The following is a 17,243-nucleotide window of genomic DNA, read 5'->3' as shown; positions in this document are numbered from 1 at the left end:
TCCAGGAGACCACTTCCTAACCAGGAGAGCAGAAAGGGGAGATGGGGAGTGAGTGTTGAGTTTGTAGAGGTTCATCTTGGGAAGGTGGACAGTGGTGATGGCCGGCCTGCCACTGCCTCTAGAGTGCTGGCATTAAAGGTGTGTGCTCCAGCCCCAATTTTTTTAATTAAAAAATTTTTGAGACAGGATCTGACTGTGTAGTCCTGGGCTACTTCTCCTACCTCTCCTCCCCCCATTCCTGCTCTGTTTCTGTTCAGAAAGGGGCTGGTTTCCCATGGGTATCAGCAAAGCATAGCTTACCAAGTTGCAGTAAGACTAAGCACCTCCCCTTGTATGAAGGCTGGGCGAGGCACCAATATGAAGACTAGGTTCCCAGAAGCCAGCCAGAATGCCACTTTTATAGATCTTAATTGTGCTTTCCTGGGTGGAGCGGACAGTGAGTGTGGTTGTCATTCTTCTTGACTCTGGCCCAGAGTTCCTCCTGCTTGAGAATGTGGTACACCACTTCAAGTACCCTTGTGTGCTGGACTTGAAGATGGGTACCCGACAGCATGGGGATGATGCATCAGCCGAGAAAGCAGCCCGGCAGATGAGGAAGTGTGAGCAGAGCACATCCGCTACACTGGGGGTCAGGGTCTGTGGCATGCAGGTGAGTCACCGCTGGTAAGAGCCCAGGTGCTGCCAGGTGCATGCTTTAGGTTGTGCCCATACCTGCCTGACACCCGTGTCCTCCAGGCCTGCGCTGTTCCAGAATCTCCTCTGAAAGGGTGAGTCACCCACCCGGAGCCAAATATGTCTTTGCAAGTGGGTTCACTGAGCCCTGCTTTCCTCACTTGACTTTGAGCTCCATGTGCAGGGTCATTGAGAGAGCCTGCCGCCTTATCACTGGGCAAGTAAGACTTGTCTATCAGCCGTGTGTTCCCAGTTAGAGTCTAGCTGGGCCCTGGGACAGCTTGGAGGCAGGCTTCTAAAGTGATGGCTATAGGCCTGGTGTTGGCTTTCACAGCTCCATGACGGGAAAACCTGGGGTGAATGTGGCCTCCCTGCTCCAGTAGGAGGAGCTGAAGAGCTCAGGTTGGTCAGAGTGCCTTCCAGACTATTTTGTTTGGTTGGTTGGGGTTTCTGTTTTGTTGTTGTTTGTTTGTTTTGTTTTATTTTGTTTTTGTTTTGCTTGGGGACACTTTGTGGACATCAAACCTTCCTGGTACTCAACCGTATCTTGTCTCCTGGGGTTTTAGGTATACCAGCTGGACACAGGTCATTACCTCTGCAGGAACAAGTATTATGGTCGTGGACTCTCCAGTGAAGGCTTCCGCAATGCCCTGTATCAGTATCTGCACAATGGCCTGGACCTGCGACGTGATCTCTTTGAGCCTATCCTGAGCAAACTCCGGGGCCTCAAAGCTGTGCTGGAGCGGCAGGCCTCCTACCGCTTCTACTCCAGTTCTCTGCTCGTCATCTATGATGGCAAGGAGTGCCGGTCTGAGCTACGACTCAAGCACGTGGACATGGGGCTCCCTGAGGTGTCACCACCCTGCGGCCCCAGCACTAGCCCAAGCAGCACCAACCTTGAGGCTGGCCCCTCCTCTCCACCCAAGGTGGATGTCCGCATGATCGACTTTGCACACAGCACATTCAAGGGCTTCCGGGATGACCCCACTGTTCACGACGGGCCGGACAGAGGCTATGTGTTTGGTTTGGAGAACCTTATCAGCATCATGGAACAGATGCGGGACGAGAACCAGTAGGCCCACTTCTGGGCCCTAAGACCCCTTCTTCTCCACCCACAGGCAGGGACCATTGCTCTGAACTTGCTGTGAGGACACACTGACTTGCTTTTAAAGGGTTATATTTCTCTTTGGTGTAAACTAAAAGAAATGTTTTTAGCTGTAGCCTGGAATCCATATATATGTGTATCTATATATGTATATATATGGAATCCATCTATATATAAAGGAGGGCAGAACATACGTCCTCTTAGCCAGGCTCCTTAGCTTTGTGGCTCTATTTGCTGTGTCCAGGCTGACTCAGGAAGAAGACGTGGCCCCAGTGGGCTTGGCAGCAGAGACAGAATGCCTTTGAACTTTGGTTCCCTTGCCTAAGGTTTTTGGGGTCTGTGACTGCAGGGCTTTGCTGGTTATGAGGTAAAGCCCTAGGCTGGCACAGGGTCTCTCCATGCCTATTTGTCCCTTATTTCCCAGAATTGGGGAAGGTTAAGTGCCCATGTCTTGGGGGCCTTTCTAGTTCTGGGCCAGTGCTTGAGTAGTTGCCCTCGGCATTACAGGACTAACTGCACAGGTGGACTCATCCTCGGGTCTGATTTTGGCATTGCCTAGATTTGTGAAGCTGAGTTAAAGCCAACTCACAGCAGAGGGCAGGCCCTGGGATCCCTCGGCACCCACTGGCATGTAAACTTGCTCCTTTGTCTACAACCCCAGACAACCTCGCCGAGATCCCTTGCCTAAGGAGGCCACATAGCCTCCTATCCCACTGAGATGGGCACTGCTCTGTCCGCTGAGGGAGTCAGTGTCCCAGTAGGCCTAAGGGCCTTTCATGGCTCTGGCCTAGACAGTATTTGCAGTTCTTGGGCTCTGGGTGCTGTCCCTTCCTCTAGTTTGGGCAGCTGTGCTGCCTCTGGATGGGCTGCTGCTCCCAGGGCTCAGGGTCTGTGGTCCGCTCAGGGTCTTGTCTTCTCCAGGCCAAGCTAAGGCAGCAGCCTGTTATATGGTGTTCCAGGCTCAAGGCTTGGAGGGAGAACTTTAAGCTTGTCTGCTTTTAGGGACACAGGACCTGGGTACAGGTGCCCAGAGTCTGCTCAGAGCTTCGTCCAGTTAATTCTGGGGTCTGTCAGTGAGTTTGTTTGTCCACCTGCCAGCCCCTGTTTTGTGGTGAGCTTTCTGGAGTATAGCCTTGTTGATTAGTAGCTGTTGATTTCCTTCATGCTTTCCTCAGCAGAATAGTCTTTCCCTCTTCTGAGGTGAGCCTTTGCGCCTGTGCCCTCCTTAGCAGGTTCTGCTATTTTACAAACCTGCTAGCAGAATGACCCGTAGTCGCGTTCACTTGCTGGACTGGTGGCCTTCTTGTGGGCCTGGGGTATGACCCTCAGCACCAACAGTGGGGCACTGAAGGCTCGAGGGCTGATTCTGACCCGTTGCTTTATTTTTGCTCCCAGCCCTTTGATGGTAGAGACCTGCTGCCTGTAACATGGGTGTCCAGCAGGTTACACTACACTCAGCCATCGCCAAGTCTATGGCCAGTGATCAGTGCTTTTGATATGTCTGTTTTGGCATTTGAAGATAATACTGCCAACCTTTGAGAGATACTGGTAACTGATGGTATAATTTCCTGGTTCGTAGAGATGCAGCCTCTGAAAAGGGCTCCTTGATGGACCCCAGGCATGGTCTTCTGATCCTGGTGCCAGTGGTGGGCAGGTTCCCATTCCTTAGGGCAGGGAGGCATAGCTTTGCCCATTTCTGGTTAGTAACAACTGTCTCCTGTCCAGTGGTATTCTCTGTTGCTTCAACCATGGGGGCAGTAAGTGTTCGTTAGTATAGATACATCTCTGCCAGGACAGAGGTTAAGAGAGGGGTTTGGGGCCAGGGTGACCTAGGAATGTGCTGTACTTCCCTGATTACCAGATTCTGGGAGGCACTGCCTCATTCTGCTGCTGCTTATGTAGCAAGGGAGGCTGTACCCACGACATTGCAAGTTCTGCCTCTACAGCATGGAAAGGCTGGGATTTGCTGCTCTCCTCAAGGACAGGGCCCCACTTTTCAGCACTTTTGATATCTGGAGGGCCAGCTCGTTTATCTGATTGGTGGTGGCTAGTGTGGCCATTGCTTTTCTACCTGTCCCAGGCTAGAGTCCTGTTCCTGACAGGCCCTGCCTTCCCAGCCCCAATTTGGGACCAAAGTGCAACTGGGATCATGGGTTGGGGAGCTCAGATTACCCCTCTCCATAGTATTTCCCTGGGCTAGGCTCACACCAGACCCGGGAGATATGTGGAAGTAAAATGGGATGGGTGGTGCTTAAAGACGGAAGGGACCAGTGTAGTAACTAACTCGCCTGGGACCCCACCCCTTCCAGCTTTGGGCCTGTGCAATGGATTCTCTCCTAGAGGCCAGGGGTCTGGGCTACTTCAATATCCGCTGCTCATTTGCTCCATCTGGCCACGTGCACGTTCCTTAGATGCAAACTGCTTTGAACTTTACAGCTGTGTAAGTTGGTTGTGTCTGTGCCCATTAAAGAAAAAAAAAACAAACCCTGCATTTTAATGAGAAAAAAGAACCTGGGGAAAGTTCCTTTGCTTCTGTAGAGGAAATATAAGACTTCGAATTCTGGAAATTGTTTTCTGCTCCTCTTTCCTGGAAGCTACACACCTGCCTACATACCCTAAGACCTGCGCCTGGATACACACGTGAATCCTTTGGCGTTTAGGCGCGCTTGCGTTTCCCCGGGTCTTGTGTGTGGAGGAGAGGGGTGCTTGGCCCGCGCCGGCCCCTCTCTGTACACCCAGCACTACCCGCCCGCTTGTGTCAGGTCGTATATGTCAAAATAAAGCCTCTAGAAACTGAACTCTGTCCAAGTCTTCGTGAAACCTTCACAGCCTCTGGGTGGGCTGGCCCAGCTAGTCGCTCACACTTGTTGGTCTCCGCTTGAAGGGAGGTACCAGGTAGGAATTTGGGGACTGGACTGAACTGGGTCGGAACGGGTACTGAAGGGCGGTGCCTAAGTTTTGGGGCAGCACAGGAGCGGTTGGAGATGGGGGTCGAAGCAGGCACTGAGGGGCAAGGCAAGTGGTGCTGGAGCTGGGGGTCTGGGCGGGCACCGAGGAGCAGGGTCGTTAGGGTGGACCCGGAGCGGGTGGGGTGGGGTGGAGGAGGCCGCTCCGACTGGGCGGGGCCGAAGGATGTTGCTTCGTGGCGGACACGGTTCCGATAGGAAGCCAAGCTAACTCCTCCAGTTCCGCCTTTAGATCCGCCAATGGGCATCTGACCCGCGAGTTCTCCGGGTCCCCATGGCAGCCCAGCGCGTTGGGAATCTAATTGGCTACGTCTGCCGCAGCGTAGCGCTGGCGGTCGACTGCGGGCGGCCCTGCCACGTAGACGGCAGCCGATTGGCTCTTCCTGGTTACGTCACTGGCTGCGCCGCCTCCGGCCGGAACTCCGGGCCAGCCCGTGTCTCTAACCAGTTCCTCCTCCGGTGTACTGGCTGCCCCTAGACCCTACATCAAGGTAGATCAGGCGGACGAGGTGAGGCCAGAGTCGGTCGGTCTGGCTGGTGAAGGACGCGGGCAGGGCACGGCGGCGGGAGTGCGCGGCAGGGGTCGGTCAGGGGGCCTGTAGGTACTTTGGAGCCAGGGACCCACTCCTGTCACCCGCAGGCGCGATGAAGGCACTGATCTTGGTGGGTGGGTATGGGACACGGTTGCGGCCGCTGACGCTAAGCACCCCGAAGCCATTGGTGGACTTCTGCAATAAGCCCATCTTGCTGCATCAAGTGGAGGCGCTTGCCGCGGTAAGGCCCTGGGTCAGCTGTGGCGGGAAGAGGGATGGATAGTGACTGAAAGGCCAGGGGTGGTCATACCTTGTGACCGAGTCCGTCGATTAGGCCACCTTATTGTTTCCCACAGGCAGGTGTGAACCACGTGATTCTGGCTGTGAGTTACATGTCACAGATGTTGGAAAAGGAAATGAAGGCACAGGAGCAAAGGGTGAGGCATGCATGGACTTAGTTCTTTCTTTTGATCCCTGGGGCTTGAGGGAGAATATAACCAATTAGATGGCTTCTTCCTTTCAGCTTGGAATCCGAATCTCTATGTCTCATGAAGAGGAGCCTCTGGGGACAGGTCAGTAGAGAAAGGAAGGCTTTTGGTCATGGTTTAGGGTCAGTAAAGGCATTATTCAATCTGGTAGTAACATATGACTTGTCCCCTTGCCTAGCTGGGCCTCTGGCACTGGCCCGAGACCTACTCTCTGAGACCGCAGACCCTTTCTTCGTTCTCAACAGCGATGTGATCTGTGATTTCCCCTTCCAAGCCATGGTACAGTTCCATCGACACCATGGCCAAGAGGGCTCCATCTTGGTAAGAGACCAAGTCTTTCTTCTCTGATATCCCCACCCTCATACCCCGTTGGTCTGGACACTCGGTCTTAAAGTCTCTTCATGTTGTGCAAAGCTGTGTATGTGTAGGATATTTCAGGGGCAAAGCCTTTGAAACGTGGATATGCGTGTGTATCAAGGATAAAGAACATTGGTCCAGGCCTAAGGTGCACTCCGCCTCCATATTCAGGTAACCAAGGTGGAGGAGCCTTCCAAGTATGGCGTGGTGGTATGTGAGGCTGACACGGGCCGCATTCACCGTTTTGTTGAGAAGCCACAGGTGTTTGTGTCCAATAAGATCAACGCAGGCATGTACATCCTGAGCCCTGCTGTGCTGCAGCGCATCCAGGTGTGTAAGAGACTGCTGGCGGGCTAGGGTGGAGCCGGGCTCTGTTATGTGACCTGCTCACAAGTTGCCCACTTCCACAGCTGAAGCCTACATCCATTGAGAAGGAGATCTTCCCAGTCATGGCCCAGGAGGGACAGCTATATGCCATGGAGCTCCCGGGTGAGGCGGAGAGGCTATCAGGTGAGGGCTAGTCTGTAGTTGGCAGATCCTCTGACTCACTTCTCCCTGCAGGCTTCTGGATGGACATTGGACAGCCCAAGGATTTCCTCACTGGCATGTGCCTCTTCCTGCAATCATTGAGACAGAAGCATCCAGAGAGACTCTATTCAGGCCCTGGCATTGTGGGGAATGTCCTTGTGGTGAGGCCCTGCCCAGCCTGTCACTAATCCTTTCAGATTTGGGAGACAAATGACCTACTCTTACTTTCCTCCACACTCTCAGGACCCAAGTGCCCGTATTGGTCAGAACTGCAGCATTGGCCCCAATGTGAGCCTGGGTCCTGGTGTGGTGGTGGAGGATGGCGTGTGCATCCGGCGGTGTACCGTGCTTCGGGATGCGCACATCCGCTCCCACTCCTGGCTTGAGTCATGCATCGTGGGCTGGCGTTGCCGTGTGGGCCAGTGGGTAAGCCTGGGAGCTGGGCTGGGTGGGGATAGGCGCAGGGAATGTGTGTCCCATTAACAAGGCTCCCCCCCCCCCCCCCCCGCAGGTGCGCATGGAGAATGTAACTGTGCTGGGTGAGGATGTCATAGTTAATGATGAACTCTACCTCAATGGAGCCAGTGTGCTGCCCCACAAGTCTATTGGGGAGTCGGTGCCAGAGCCTCGTATTATCATGTGAGGGGTACATGGGGCTGACCAAGCCCCTCTTCACTGCCAGCAGTGTAGGAATCACTCACCACCTCGGAAGACCCTGGACTTGGTGCCGTCTGTCTAGGGAGGAATGGGTGACTCTCAAACTGTTGGACATCTGCCTTCTGATGGGGACCGAAACTGACAGAATCCTGTTGGGCATAACCCACAAGCCCCACTCCCGCAAGAAGAGCTGGGCCCGGGGCTGTATGGAATAATAATTTAATGCTCACTGTAGCCTGGATTGCAAGTCAAGCTCAGGCATAACTAGGGTGTGGCTGGGCTCCCACCAGTGAGGCTCACACAGGCAGATGGTTGGAAGTGTCTAAGAGGGAGGGCGATGGGAAACAGAGCCGAAAGAGCTCATAAATAGGGCTCGGTCTGGGTCTGAGGGTGGAGGATCCAGGACGGTGCAAGCTGTGTGCATTAGGCTGGCCTAGGCAGCCGAGGAGGTGGCACTTGTGGTGGCTGCCTTGTCCCAGTCCTCTACAGACACGATGGTGGCCTTGCAGAAGAAGCAGTCCTTGTTGTTCATCAGGTGCTGGTTGATGCAGGCTCTGCAAGAGGGGAGGGGAATGAGCTCTGCCTCGTGTGTCCTAGTTGCTGCCCAAGTCCATGGGGCCCACTTACTTGCAGGACTTGTGGCCACAAGGCTGGAACACAGCAGAGATGGGGTGGGCATAGCAGATTGGGCAGAGGTCCTCTTCACTGGTGGGCTGTGGACGGAGAGTGAAGGGTGGGTGGGGCTGTACCTGTAACTACTCTGGTGTGCACAGATGTATTGAAATAGCATGGGCCTGTGTGTTCTAGCTCTACTCACCAGGGAGGCAGCTGCTGCCTGGGCAGACGCAGCCGTCAGGTGTGCCAGCATCTGTTCCACCTGGGCCAGCTCCTCCGCACTGATATAATCTGTATCTGGGTTAGTGGTAGTTGGTGTCAGGTCCCTTGTAGGACTAGAACTCAGTGCCTCTTGAATATTCCCAGGCAGGAGTATTGCTACTCTTGAGGATCCTGAGCTTAGAACATCCTGGAACTCTTTTTGACCCACCCCTAGCCCACTTACAACTCTGTAGAGAGAAGCGTTTCCGGTCCGGGGCAGGCAAGGTAGTGCCAGGTGCTAGGGGCTCTGGCTGCCCCAGGAGATAGCATATGGAACGGAGCTGGAAGCAGGGATCAGCCAGGAGCACCGAGGTGGCTTGCTCTGTCCTAGATAGGGAGGGTGCATAGGTAGTGGGAAAGCATTGAGCCTGTGTGAGAATTACCTCCGCTGTGGGGTTGGCTGACAACCCAGAGGCCTCATTATTACGCCGTCATTCTTCGCATTTTGATGTTTACCAAGCCTCTTAAGCCCCGGAGCCTTAGTAGGACCTGACTCTGATCTCAAGGACCCACAGAATGGAATGAGAAAAACCACTCTCCCACTAATTATCATCTGACTTCTCCGTGAACACCGCATACACAAATAAGTGTAAAGGGAGAAGGGCGAGGATTCCGCCTACCACATAATACATTAATCCTTCAAAATCACTTAGAGAACATAAACGACAAAAACAAAAAAAAAACAAAAACCCTCTCAGACTTTCTTTTGCTCAAAAGGGAAGTGAGCCTTCCAGTCAAGTGAACTAGGACGTTGGCTCCCTCTAGCGGTCACGCTGGGTCTTCCAAGTGCCAGGGCAAGTGGCTGCCCCACCCCTTAACAGCAGGAGCCAATAGGAGCTTGGGTCCCCACCCCTGAGCAGTCACTTCCTAGTGAGTACTTAGAATCCCCTCAGAAAAGCGCTTGGAGAAGCTAGCGAAACAGTAAGACGGGCTGGGGCCCCAGCTCACAGCCCCAGACCAGAAGAGCAGAAGCCAGCTGGGAGGGTGGAGCCGGCACTGCCTCTCGAGCCATGGGCCACAGAGAACCACAATCGGCAAGCCTGTACACAAGCAGGTGAGTCACGGAGCTGTTGACCAGCACTAGGCTGCCCCCATCTCTTCCCTGGTGGTCACTGCCATGGCCTGGCTGGTGGTGCCAGGCATACTACTGTGCATGCTGGGTGCTGGATTAGGCACCTCAGATTTGGAGGACCTTCTGCCTCTTGCTCCCCACAACTGCCCCAATAAATGCATCTGTGCTGCCGATGTGCTGAGCTGCGCGGGCCATGGATTACAGGACGTGCCGGTAGCATTACCTGCCACTGCCTCAGAACTCGACTTGAGCCACAATGCACTCAAACGCCTGTACCCTGGCTGGTTAGCACCCCTCTCCCGGCTGCGTGTCCTGTACCTAGGCTACAATAAATTGGATATGCTGGGCCACGGTATCTTCACCAATGCCAGTGGCCTGAGGATACTGGATCTATCATCTAATATGTTGAAGATACTCCACACCCATGACCTGGATGGACTAGGGAGGCTGGAGAGATTGCTTCTCTTCAATAACCGCCTGGTGCACTTGGACCTGGATGCCTTCCAGGGTTTGAACATGCTCAGCCACCTCTACCTTGGCTGCAATGAACTCACCTCTTTTTCTTTCAACCACTTGCACGGTCTGGGGACAACCCACCTGCGCACTCTAGACCTGTCCTCCAACTGGCTGAGACACATCTCCATCTCCAGGCTGGCCACACTGCCAGCTTTTCTCAAGAATGGGCTCTACTTGCACAACAACCCACTGCCCTGTAACTGCCGCCTCTACCACCTGCTCCAGCGCTGGCACCAGCGGGGCCTAAGTGCCCTGCGTGATTTTGCACGTGAGTACACATGTTTGGTCTTCCAGGTTTCTGCATCCCGAGTGCGCTTCTTTGAGCACAGCCGGGTGTTTGAGAACTGCTCGGCTGCTGCAGCTCTAGACTTAGAACTCCCTGAAGAACAGCTGGACACGCAAGTGGGGCAGTCCCTGAGGCTCTACTGCAACACCAGCATGCCTGCTGCACGAGTAGCCTGGGTTTCACCAAAAAATGAGCTGCTTGTTGCACCAGGCTCTCAGGATGGCAGCATTGCTGTGCTGGCTGATGGCAGCTTAGCGATACACAGGGTGCAAGAGCAGCACGCAGGCATCTTTGTGTGCCTGGCAACTGGGCCCCACCTGCACCACAACCAGACACTTGAGTTCAATGTGAGCGTGCATAAACCTCGGCCTGAGCCGGAGACTTTCAATACAGGCTTCACCACATTGCTGGGCTGTATCGTGGGCCTGGTGCTGGTGCTGCTCTACTTGTTTGCACCACCGTGTCGTGGCTGCTGTCACTGCTGCCGGCGTTGCCGGCGAGCCTGCCGTAACCGCTGCTGGCCCCAAGCACCCAGTCCACTCCAGGAGCTGAGTGCACAGTCCTCAGTGCTCAGCACTACACCACCAGATGCACCCAGCCGCAAGGCCAGTGTCCACAAGCATGTGGTCTTCCTGGAGCCGGGCAAGAAAGGTCTCAATGGCCGTGTGCAGCTAGCAGTAGCTGAAGACTTTGATCTGTGCAATCCCATGGAGTTGCAACTCAAGGCTGGTTCGGAGTCAGTCAGTTCCACAGGCTCAGACGGTGTCATGATGACCTAGACTGCCTGGGTGTCCCTACACAGGACATAGCCCTCCTGCTGCTTGCCCTGTCTGCTGCTGCAGTCTAGAGAACTGACATGCTGGGGGGATGCACTGTGCCTGGTCCTTCAACTGCATGTGAGCCTTGACCTGGACCATAATCGTTCTACTCACTGGTAAAGGGGTTGAGGCTCCCCAACTTGCCTCCTGCTCTGCCTAGCTCAGGATAAAGCCTCAGACTACAAGAGCCTGCTTTCCCTAGGACCTCTTTGAGTAACCAAATGTCCCATGAAGATTAGGGACCAAGACCATCTGGTAAGAGCCCTTGCATTAAAACTCTGGGACCACTTCAAGAGTTAATGTAGATGTTAGGGTGTGGTACAGAAGTCAAGCATACCACCTCCCCTTCTCTGCCAGAGAGCTCACCAAGGAGGGAGAAGGAGGCTCAAAAGATCCAGCTCCCACTCTTAGGATGGAAGGAATAAATGAGCCCTTCCTCTGCTGAAAGAGGCCCTGTCTACGACTACCACCACCCAGCCTCCGGAAAGCTAATGACTCCTGTGGAGTCTGGTGGGCATGCCTGGCTCCTTCAGGACACTTGTGCAAGAGTAGCCCTGCTGTCTTTGGCTAGAGGTGGAGCCAATCCCATGGGCTCCTAACCCAGCAGAAAAAGCCTGGCGACTATGACTGACCTGGAATTCATGTCCCTGGAGGGCACGAGGCCTCTTAGGACTGGCACTCATCTCAGCCTAATGGCTGAAGCAGTATCCTGAACTCACAGCCTCTACCACTCCTATGGGCGGGTGGGGAAGAGGGTTGGAGCCCCTCCCAGGATGAGCTGGTGGCTTTCTCTGTCCTAGATGCCTACTAAGGCATTTTGTAATAAAGGTGGTACATGGTCACTGCTGGGTCTTCCCAGATGGGTAGCTCTGTGTGCCCGGGTAGCCCCTCACCACCTATCCTTTGCCTCAGTGTCCCAAACTAGATTCTGAGGTTCATTTTGAGATAAGTGTGTACAACACGGCCCTGCCCCATCAGTACCTCCTCAAAGGGCACACCCAGTTCCCATGGGGGCCAACAGTCCCCAACACTCACTCTGAGGCTGGACCATGCACCAGGAGGCGTACCAGGATGCCGGTCACTGCCACCAGGATAGGGTAGTGGTCCACACTCTCCAGGCCTACAGGGAGGGAAGGAAGATGGAGCATTCACGCAGTTCTGTGGCAGGAGCTTCAGGCAGGCTTTTCCCACTAGTCTTTCTACATAAAGGCAAGCTGAGGCTGGGGCTGTACAGCATGGCTGTCCTGGCACCAAATGCAGAATCTAGCACTGCTGCTCCTGGCATGGAAACTAAGGCCTTGGTGTGCTGCGGTGCAGGGCATCGAGATCCTTACCAGGAAGCCGTAGGGTGACCACACGGTCAAACAGGTTCCTCTCAGCTGTCACCCGGTTCAGCACCTGGTTCAGCAGCTGTGAGGGCAGAAGCCTATTGGTGGACGGGCAAGCGCACCACGTGAGTTATCCCAGGGTCTTACCCTCCTGGCCCAGGTGAACACACCTGTGCAAGACGCCGAAGCAGCATCTCAGAGGTAGGGCGGGACCAGTCAAGGAATATCTCAGGCACCAATGTGATGGTCATTTCCAAGACTCGCAACAAGCTGACCGAGAGGTCAAAGCAGGTGGCACAGACCTTGAGCTGCCGGCTGTCCACAAAGTTTCGCTCCAGGCGTTCAGCAGCCTGTTGAATCTAAGTCACCAACAGAAAGGCAGGAAGCAGTGAGAGGCCTTGAACACTGCTGGGCCCTGGCCTCTGCCCACCCTACCCCAACACTCTACAGCCCACCTCCTGGATCATGCCGATAAACTCAGAGAAGGCCCAGTTGAGCTGGTTAAGGACACTGTTGAGGAAGCTGGGTGCTACATCAGGCCCTTGTCGCAGCAGGTCTGCCATGTGCTGCTGCAGCAGGGTAGAAGGGCAGGGTTCTGGGGGCAGAGGAAAGCAACATCACCGGGGCTTGCAGCGCGGACCCCTGCTTGTCACATACTGCAACACTGGTGGTAGAACCAAAAGGTGGCTCTCTAAGAATATTCAGATCACGAAAGTAGACGAGCAGCACAGAACCATGTGGGAGTTAGGAACAAGTATGTCTCCCTCCCACTGAGCAAGCCTGATCTGAAGCGAATTCTGAATCGCGTGCCTGCAGGAAAGTGTCAGATACAGACAAGACAACTTAGACCGTCTCCACTACTATCAAGGCCACCTTCTGCGAGAGCCCAGACTGGGCCCTGCTGTCCTGTGCTGCCCTTGGCCTGGCCTTGGCATATGGCTTAGGTGGTGAGTGCCAAGTCTGGGGTGGAAGGGCAGCAGTAACCAGAGCTCTCAGCTACAGCTGGCCCGACATTCCTCTCTAACCCTCTGATGCAAATCAATAGTCCCGGCATAGGAAGGTGTCTGCCCCACCGCCCTCCCCACTTGCAGTTCAGCTCCGTCCTAGAGTCTAGACGAAGGCATTTAGCAAGGACTTGCTGTGTGAGGCTGCACGAGGCCTCTCTGGGAATACCCAGAGACCAGGATGCTGGCTGAAAGGGCGAGACGATGGTGAGTGAGTGAGGACCGTGGCAAGCCCTCTGCCAGCTGCACAGCTCAAGGTCTCAGCCAGGCCCAGGGGAAGACCCTTTGACAGGCACAGGAGACAGCACAACTTCTGTTCCGAATCAAACCTGAAGCTTACTTTGGGTCCTGATCAGTTTCTAGCTTGTGCCCCTCTTGAGTCAAGGATCCAAGGCCAGAAGACAACAAAAAGAAGATACACTTAGGGAATGTGGCTGGGGTAAGGAGCTGGCACAGGGCAAGGAATGGAGTGTTATTGTATATACATAAGCTAGCAGCAAGTGGAGGGGTATGGCCCCCTTTCCCTGTGAGTCCTTCACTACAAGCTGACGGAAAACAAAAGGACTTGTCCTAGCCTAGCTCTCATTTTTCCTAGGGAGTAGGAAAAATGGAAAACCAAGAAAAGGGTTAGGAGCCTAGAACAAGTCCAAGGCTTGGAGGACAGAGTCTCAAAGAGACCCCGAGAGTAGCAGGAAAGGACTATCAGCCTGTCTAGAGCGGTCACCGGGACCTGTCCAGCCTGTCTAGAGCGGTCACCGGGACCTGTCCAGCCTGTCTAGAGCGGTCACCGGGACCTGTCCAGCCTGTCTAGAGCGGTCACCGGGACCTGTCCAGCCTGTCTAGAGCGGTCACCGGGACCTGTCCAGCCTGGATACTCACTTTGGAGGCTGGGTAAATTGGCATCCTCTGGCTTGGTTTTCAGCAGATGTGGAAGCCGTGTATAGCGGTATCCAAACCCACAGCCCTGGAGGTGAAACGGAAGGGGCAGAGTAACACTTCCTTCCAGCTGGCCTTTGCCATCCCCTCAGGTCAGGCTTACCCTCCAAAGCCGCACTAGGATCCAGTTGGTCTGGGCCCAGGGCCGTTGCTCATAGGGTGCCAAAAGGTTCCTCACCATGGCAATACGTCTAGGAAGGTGAGGGATGGCAGGCAGAGGGTGAGGCTGGACATGATCCTATGCAGAGTGGGTGTGTACCTCCCCTAGGTTTCTACTTACTGCTCCTCGGGGATCCGTTCCACAGCCCGCAGGGAGTGTGGGTAGCACACGTAGCTGGCCAGGGCCTGCATCAGGGAGTCTCGAATGTCTGTCAGGATATGCTATGGCTCAGCAAGTCTCTGCATGGGCTGGGGCCCCCAAGCCTAATGCCCACACGGCCACAGTTTAGGTAGAAAACAGCTTGCCGGACATGCCATTCCACCCCCATTCCCATGGTCCTCTGGAAGACACCTCACCAGTGCCTACGATGCGTGGGTCAGCAAAGTGTTTGGCAAGGGTGGCAGCCAAGCGGGTCAGGGTCTCTTCATAGCCTGCAAAGGAGGGCAGTGAGGACTTCTAATCAGGAGTGAGGGTTCTAGAGAAGGCATGTCCTTTGTGGGCAGGCTTTGTATAGTCGACCCTAGAGCTAGCTGTGGGGGCCAGTCTGGACCCATCTTAGCATCTAGAGACATTGGGCAAGGCAACAAAATAAACTAGCAATTGGGAAGGGGATTAAGGCACTGTGGGGAGCAGACAGATTCTGGTAAGAGTCCTGATCAAGGCACCTCATTCTGGAATGCACCTGAAGACTCAGCCATCAGAGCTGCTTGGTTCCCAGAGCTCTGAAGACAGAGCAACACCAAGGACTGGTAGGCGCTGGTAGGCACAAGCAAGGGGCTGCCAGTTTACAGCCTACTCTGGGTACCCACTGCTAGGCCCAGCCTGGGTCAGTGGTCTTGGCATTGAGCCCAACAGTGCTCTCCTCTGGTTAAGCTTTACACTACAAGTACTGTGCCTGCTTACTGCCACTCTGAAATCAATCCCAGGGCGGGACAAAAGGGGAGGAGCCAGCTGGCTGTGAGACAGCAGCCATCAGCAACACCAGCAGAGGAGAGAGAGTCAGGGCTGCCTAGCCATCTGCTGCCTCCGAGCCTGCAGGCGCTAGTTCAGTACAAGAGCTTGATGTGTGTGGTTGGGTGGCGACAATGAACTAGAGCCTGCCAAGTTCACTCTAAAGATCTCTTTTCTGCACTTCCCTCCCAACTGTGCACGTCACCTGGGAGCTCTTCCATGCTGTGCACAGGGCCAAAATAATTCTTGAGAGCACTGTAGCTGTTGATGGCCACACTTAAGTAGAACTCAGGCATGAAGGCAAAAAGAGATCCTGTGCGATCCCCATGCTCGATGGTCCGTAGGCAGACACGCAGCAGCCAGTAGATATCCAGCATTTTCTCCTGCAGGAAGCACACAGAATGCTGCTGGGCCATTTACTGCGAGGGCCACAGGGACATGGTCTGGTCTAGGGATCAGGAAGGCCTTCCCATGACAATGATGTCAGAACTGAGACCTGCACTACAGGAAGTGTGATTAGTGGCCTAAGCTGAAGGAATGGAGTCCTCAGCAGGTAAGAGTCCAGTCAGGCAGGGCGGTACTCTGGCCCAGATGGGTAAGAGATGGGTGTGGAGAGCGGCTATAAAGACAAGCGGGAATAGGACTGTGAAGGAGCCATGGCAGTGACCACACCTAGGACAGTGGATGGAGAACTGAATCGCCAGGACTGGGGAGACAGAGGCTGTATTGCCTATACACTAAGAATGGCGTCCCCAAGGGAGGAGTGGATCTGGGGTGGGGAGGTGGAGGGAGCTGGGAGAAGTGGAGGGAGGGGAAACTGCGGTTGGGATGAAATATCTGAGAAAAGAATAAATAAAACATAAAACCAGCAGATCAGAAGCTGTTGCTCAAAAAGAAAAAAAAAAAAAAGAATGGCATTCCCATTTCTGAGGTGATGGAGCAGAGAAGCTGATCCAGGAAGAGGGAGTGTACCTTAGCACAAAGAGCATGGGGCACCTGTGCACAATCCAAAAGATTTGTGTGGAGGAGACAGGCAAATGTGGTCTGAGCTAGAAGGAGAAGCTGGTGGGAAAGGAAGGCAGCATGCCCGCTGTGGGAAGAGAAGCCAGGAGAAAGAAAGGGCCTAGTCCCATAGCAGCTCTTAGAGTCTCCTTTAGGACTGAGAGGGAGCAAAGCCTAAGAGGGTGCCAAGCCCCAGTTCAGAGGCACAGAATCTGCACTTGACATGAGCTGTCTAAGGTGTTCTGATGGAGGAGGCTCATCTGTCTATCTGTTGCTTTCATTGGTTAATTAATAAAGAAACTGCTTGGCCTGATAGGTCAGAACATGGGTGGAGTAGACAGAACAGAATGCTGGGAAGAAGGGAAGTGGGGCAGATGCTATAACTCTCCTCTCCAAGATGGACGCAGGTTAAGATCCTTCCCGGTAAGCCACCACCTCATGGTGCTACAGATTATTAGAAATGGGTTAATCAAGATGTGAGAATTAGCCAGTAAGAGGCTAGATATAATGGGCCAGGCAATGTTTAAAAGAATACAGTTTCCGTGTAATTATTTTGGGTAAAGCTAGCCAGTGGCCGGGAGCTGGGAGGCGGGAAGCGGCCCGCTGATCCTACTACAGTGTTCCCACATTCCAGCTCCAGAGAAAATACACAGACGGCTGAGGAGTGGGCTTGAGCCCACACATGGGCACTGTCACCATGGAAGACCCAGGAAGGTGAGCCTGAGGCAAGATGACAATGGCGACATTGTAGCCAAGGGCCCAAATGATGAAGCTGTACCATTGAGGCTGGGGACAGGACAGAAATGTGAGCACTATCTCAGAGAGGCAGAGAAGCCTGTGCTTGAGCAAGTGCTGGGGGAAGGGAGGTCGCTAAGACAGCAGGGAGGAGTGAGTGCCCTGGCAGGTGCAGTCCAGGGAAGAGTGCACACTTGTCAGAGCAGGAGTGAAGATGCAGGAAGAGAAGCAGCTCAACAAAAGGAGGCCAGTT

The 17,243-nt window shown here is 54.3% G+C and overlaps 4 protein-coding genes across 8 annotated transcripts in view; 3 read left to right on the top strand and 1 right to left on the bottom strand.

Moving 5' to 3' along the window:
* Positions 1 to 4,575, top strand: part of Ip6k1 (inositol hexakisphosphate kinase 1) — a 40,892-nt gene extending 36,317 nt beyond the window's left edge. For both annotated transcript variants that reach the window (XM_041677022.1, XM_041677021.1), the window contains exons 5-6: positions 474 to 649; positions 1,239 to 4,575. In XM_041677022.1, coding sequence (XP_041532956.1) covers positions 474 to 649; positions 1,239 to 1,748 — 686 coding nt within the window. In that variant the 3' untranslated portion in view covers positions 1,749 to 4,575. The remainder of the gene's footprint in view (positions 1 to 473; positions 650 to 1,238) is intronic.
* Positions 4,576 to 5,169: 594 nt separating this feature from the next.
* Gmppb (GDP-mannose pyrophosphorylase B) lies at positions 5,170 to 7,540 on the top strand. Its single transcript, XM_041676908.1, has 9 exons — positions 5,170 to 5,517; positions 5,633 to 5,713; positions 5,800 to 5,848; positions 5,943 to 6,085; positions 6,293 to 6,451; positions 6,532 to 6,610; positions 6,683 to 6,810; positions 6,893 to 7,075; positions 7,161 to 7,540. Exons 1-9 carry the CDS (start codon positions 5,389 to 5,391, stop codon positions 7,290 to 7,292), a joined length of 1,083 nt encoding a protein of 360 aa, XP_041532842.1. The 5' UTR covers positions 5,170 to 5,388; the 3' UTR covers positions 7,293 to 7,540.
* Positions 7,510 to 17,243, bottom strand: part of Rnf123 (ring finger protein 123) — a 30,022-nt gene continuing 20,288 nt past the window's right edge. For all 4 annotated transcript variants that reach the window (XM_041676905.1, XM_041676903.1, XM_041676904.1 and 1 more), the window contains exons 27-39: positions 15,459 to 15,636; positions 14,659 to 14,733; positions 14,423 to 14,510; positions 14,246 to 14,333; positions 14,086 to 14,170; positions 12,658 to 12,797; positions 12,373 to 12,561; positions 12,209 to 12,284; positions 11,910 to 11,994; positions 8,367 to 8,509; positions 8,124 to 8,218; positions 7,934 to 8,019; positions 7,510 to 7,860 (exon numbers count right to left, since the gene is read on the bottom strand). In XM_041676905.1, coding sequence (XP_041532839.1) covers positions 7,740 to 7,860; positions 7,934 to 8,019; positions 8,124 to 8,218; positions 8,367 to 8,509; positions 11,910 to 11,994; positions 12,209 to 12,284; positions 12,373 to 12,561; positions 12,658 to 12,797; positions 14,086 to 14,170; positions 14,246 to 14,333; positions 14,423 to 14,510; positions 14,659 to 14,733; positions 15,459 to 15,636 — 1,449 coding nt within the window. In that variant the 3' untranslated portion in view covers positions 7,510 to 7,739. The remainder of the gene's footprint in view (positions 7,861 to 7,933; positions 8,020 to 8,123; positions 8,219 to 8,366; positions 8,510 to 11,909; positions 11,995 to 12,208; positions 12,285 to 12,372; positions 12,562 to 12,657; positions 12,798 to 14,085; positions 14,171 to 14,245; positions 14,334 to 14,422; positions 14,511 to 14,658; positions 14,734 to 15,458; positions 15,637 to 17,243) is intronic.
* Positions 9,087 to 11,848, top strand: Amigo3 (adhesion molecule with Ig like domain 3). Its single transcript, XM_041676907.1, has one exon. It carries the CDS (start codon positions 9,300 to 9,302, stop codon positions 10,833 to 10,835), a length of 1,536 nt encoding a protein of 511 aa, XP_041532841.1. The 5' UTR covers positions 9,087 to 9,299; the 3' UTR covers positions 10,836 to 11,848.

The sequence above is a fragment of the Microtus oregoni genome, unplaced genomic scaffold, assembly GCF_018167655.1.
Source record: "Microtus oregoni isolate MIOR12 unplaced genomic scaffold, Mior012 000028F_ref0000031, whole genome shotgun sequence".
NCBI classification, from domain to species: Eukaryota; Metazoa; Chordata; class Mammalia; order Rodentia; family Cricetidae; genus Microtus; species Microtus oregoni.
Note: the sequence above shows the minus strand (reverse complement) of the source record. Positions and strands in the feature narration are given on the sequence as shown.

Coding starts and splice junctions, on each gene's coding strand:
- Gmppb (XM_041676908.1), top strand. CDS start 5,389: ATGAAGGCACTGATCTTGGTGGGTGGGTATGGGACACGGTTGCGGCCG. Junction 5,714..5,799: donor TGAAGGCACAGGAGCAAAGG/GTGAGGCATGCA, acceptor TCTTCCTTTCAG/CTTGGAATCCGAATCTCTAT. Junction 6,452..6,531: donor CTGTGCTGCAGCGCATCCAG/GTGTGTAAGAGA, acceptor CCACTTCCACAG/CTGAAGCCTACATCCATTGA.
- Amigo3 (XM_041676907.1), top strand. CDS start 9,300: ATGGCCTGGCTGGTGGTGCCAGGCATACTACTGTGCATGCTGGGTGCT.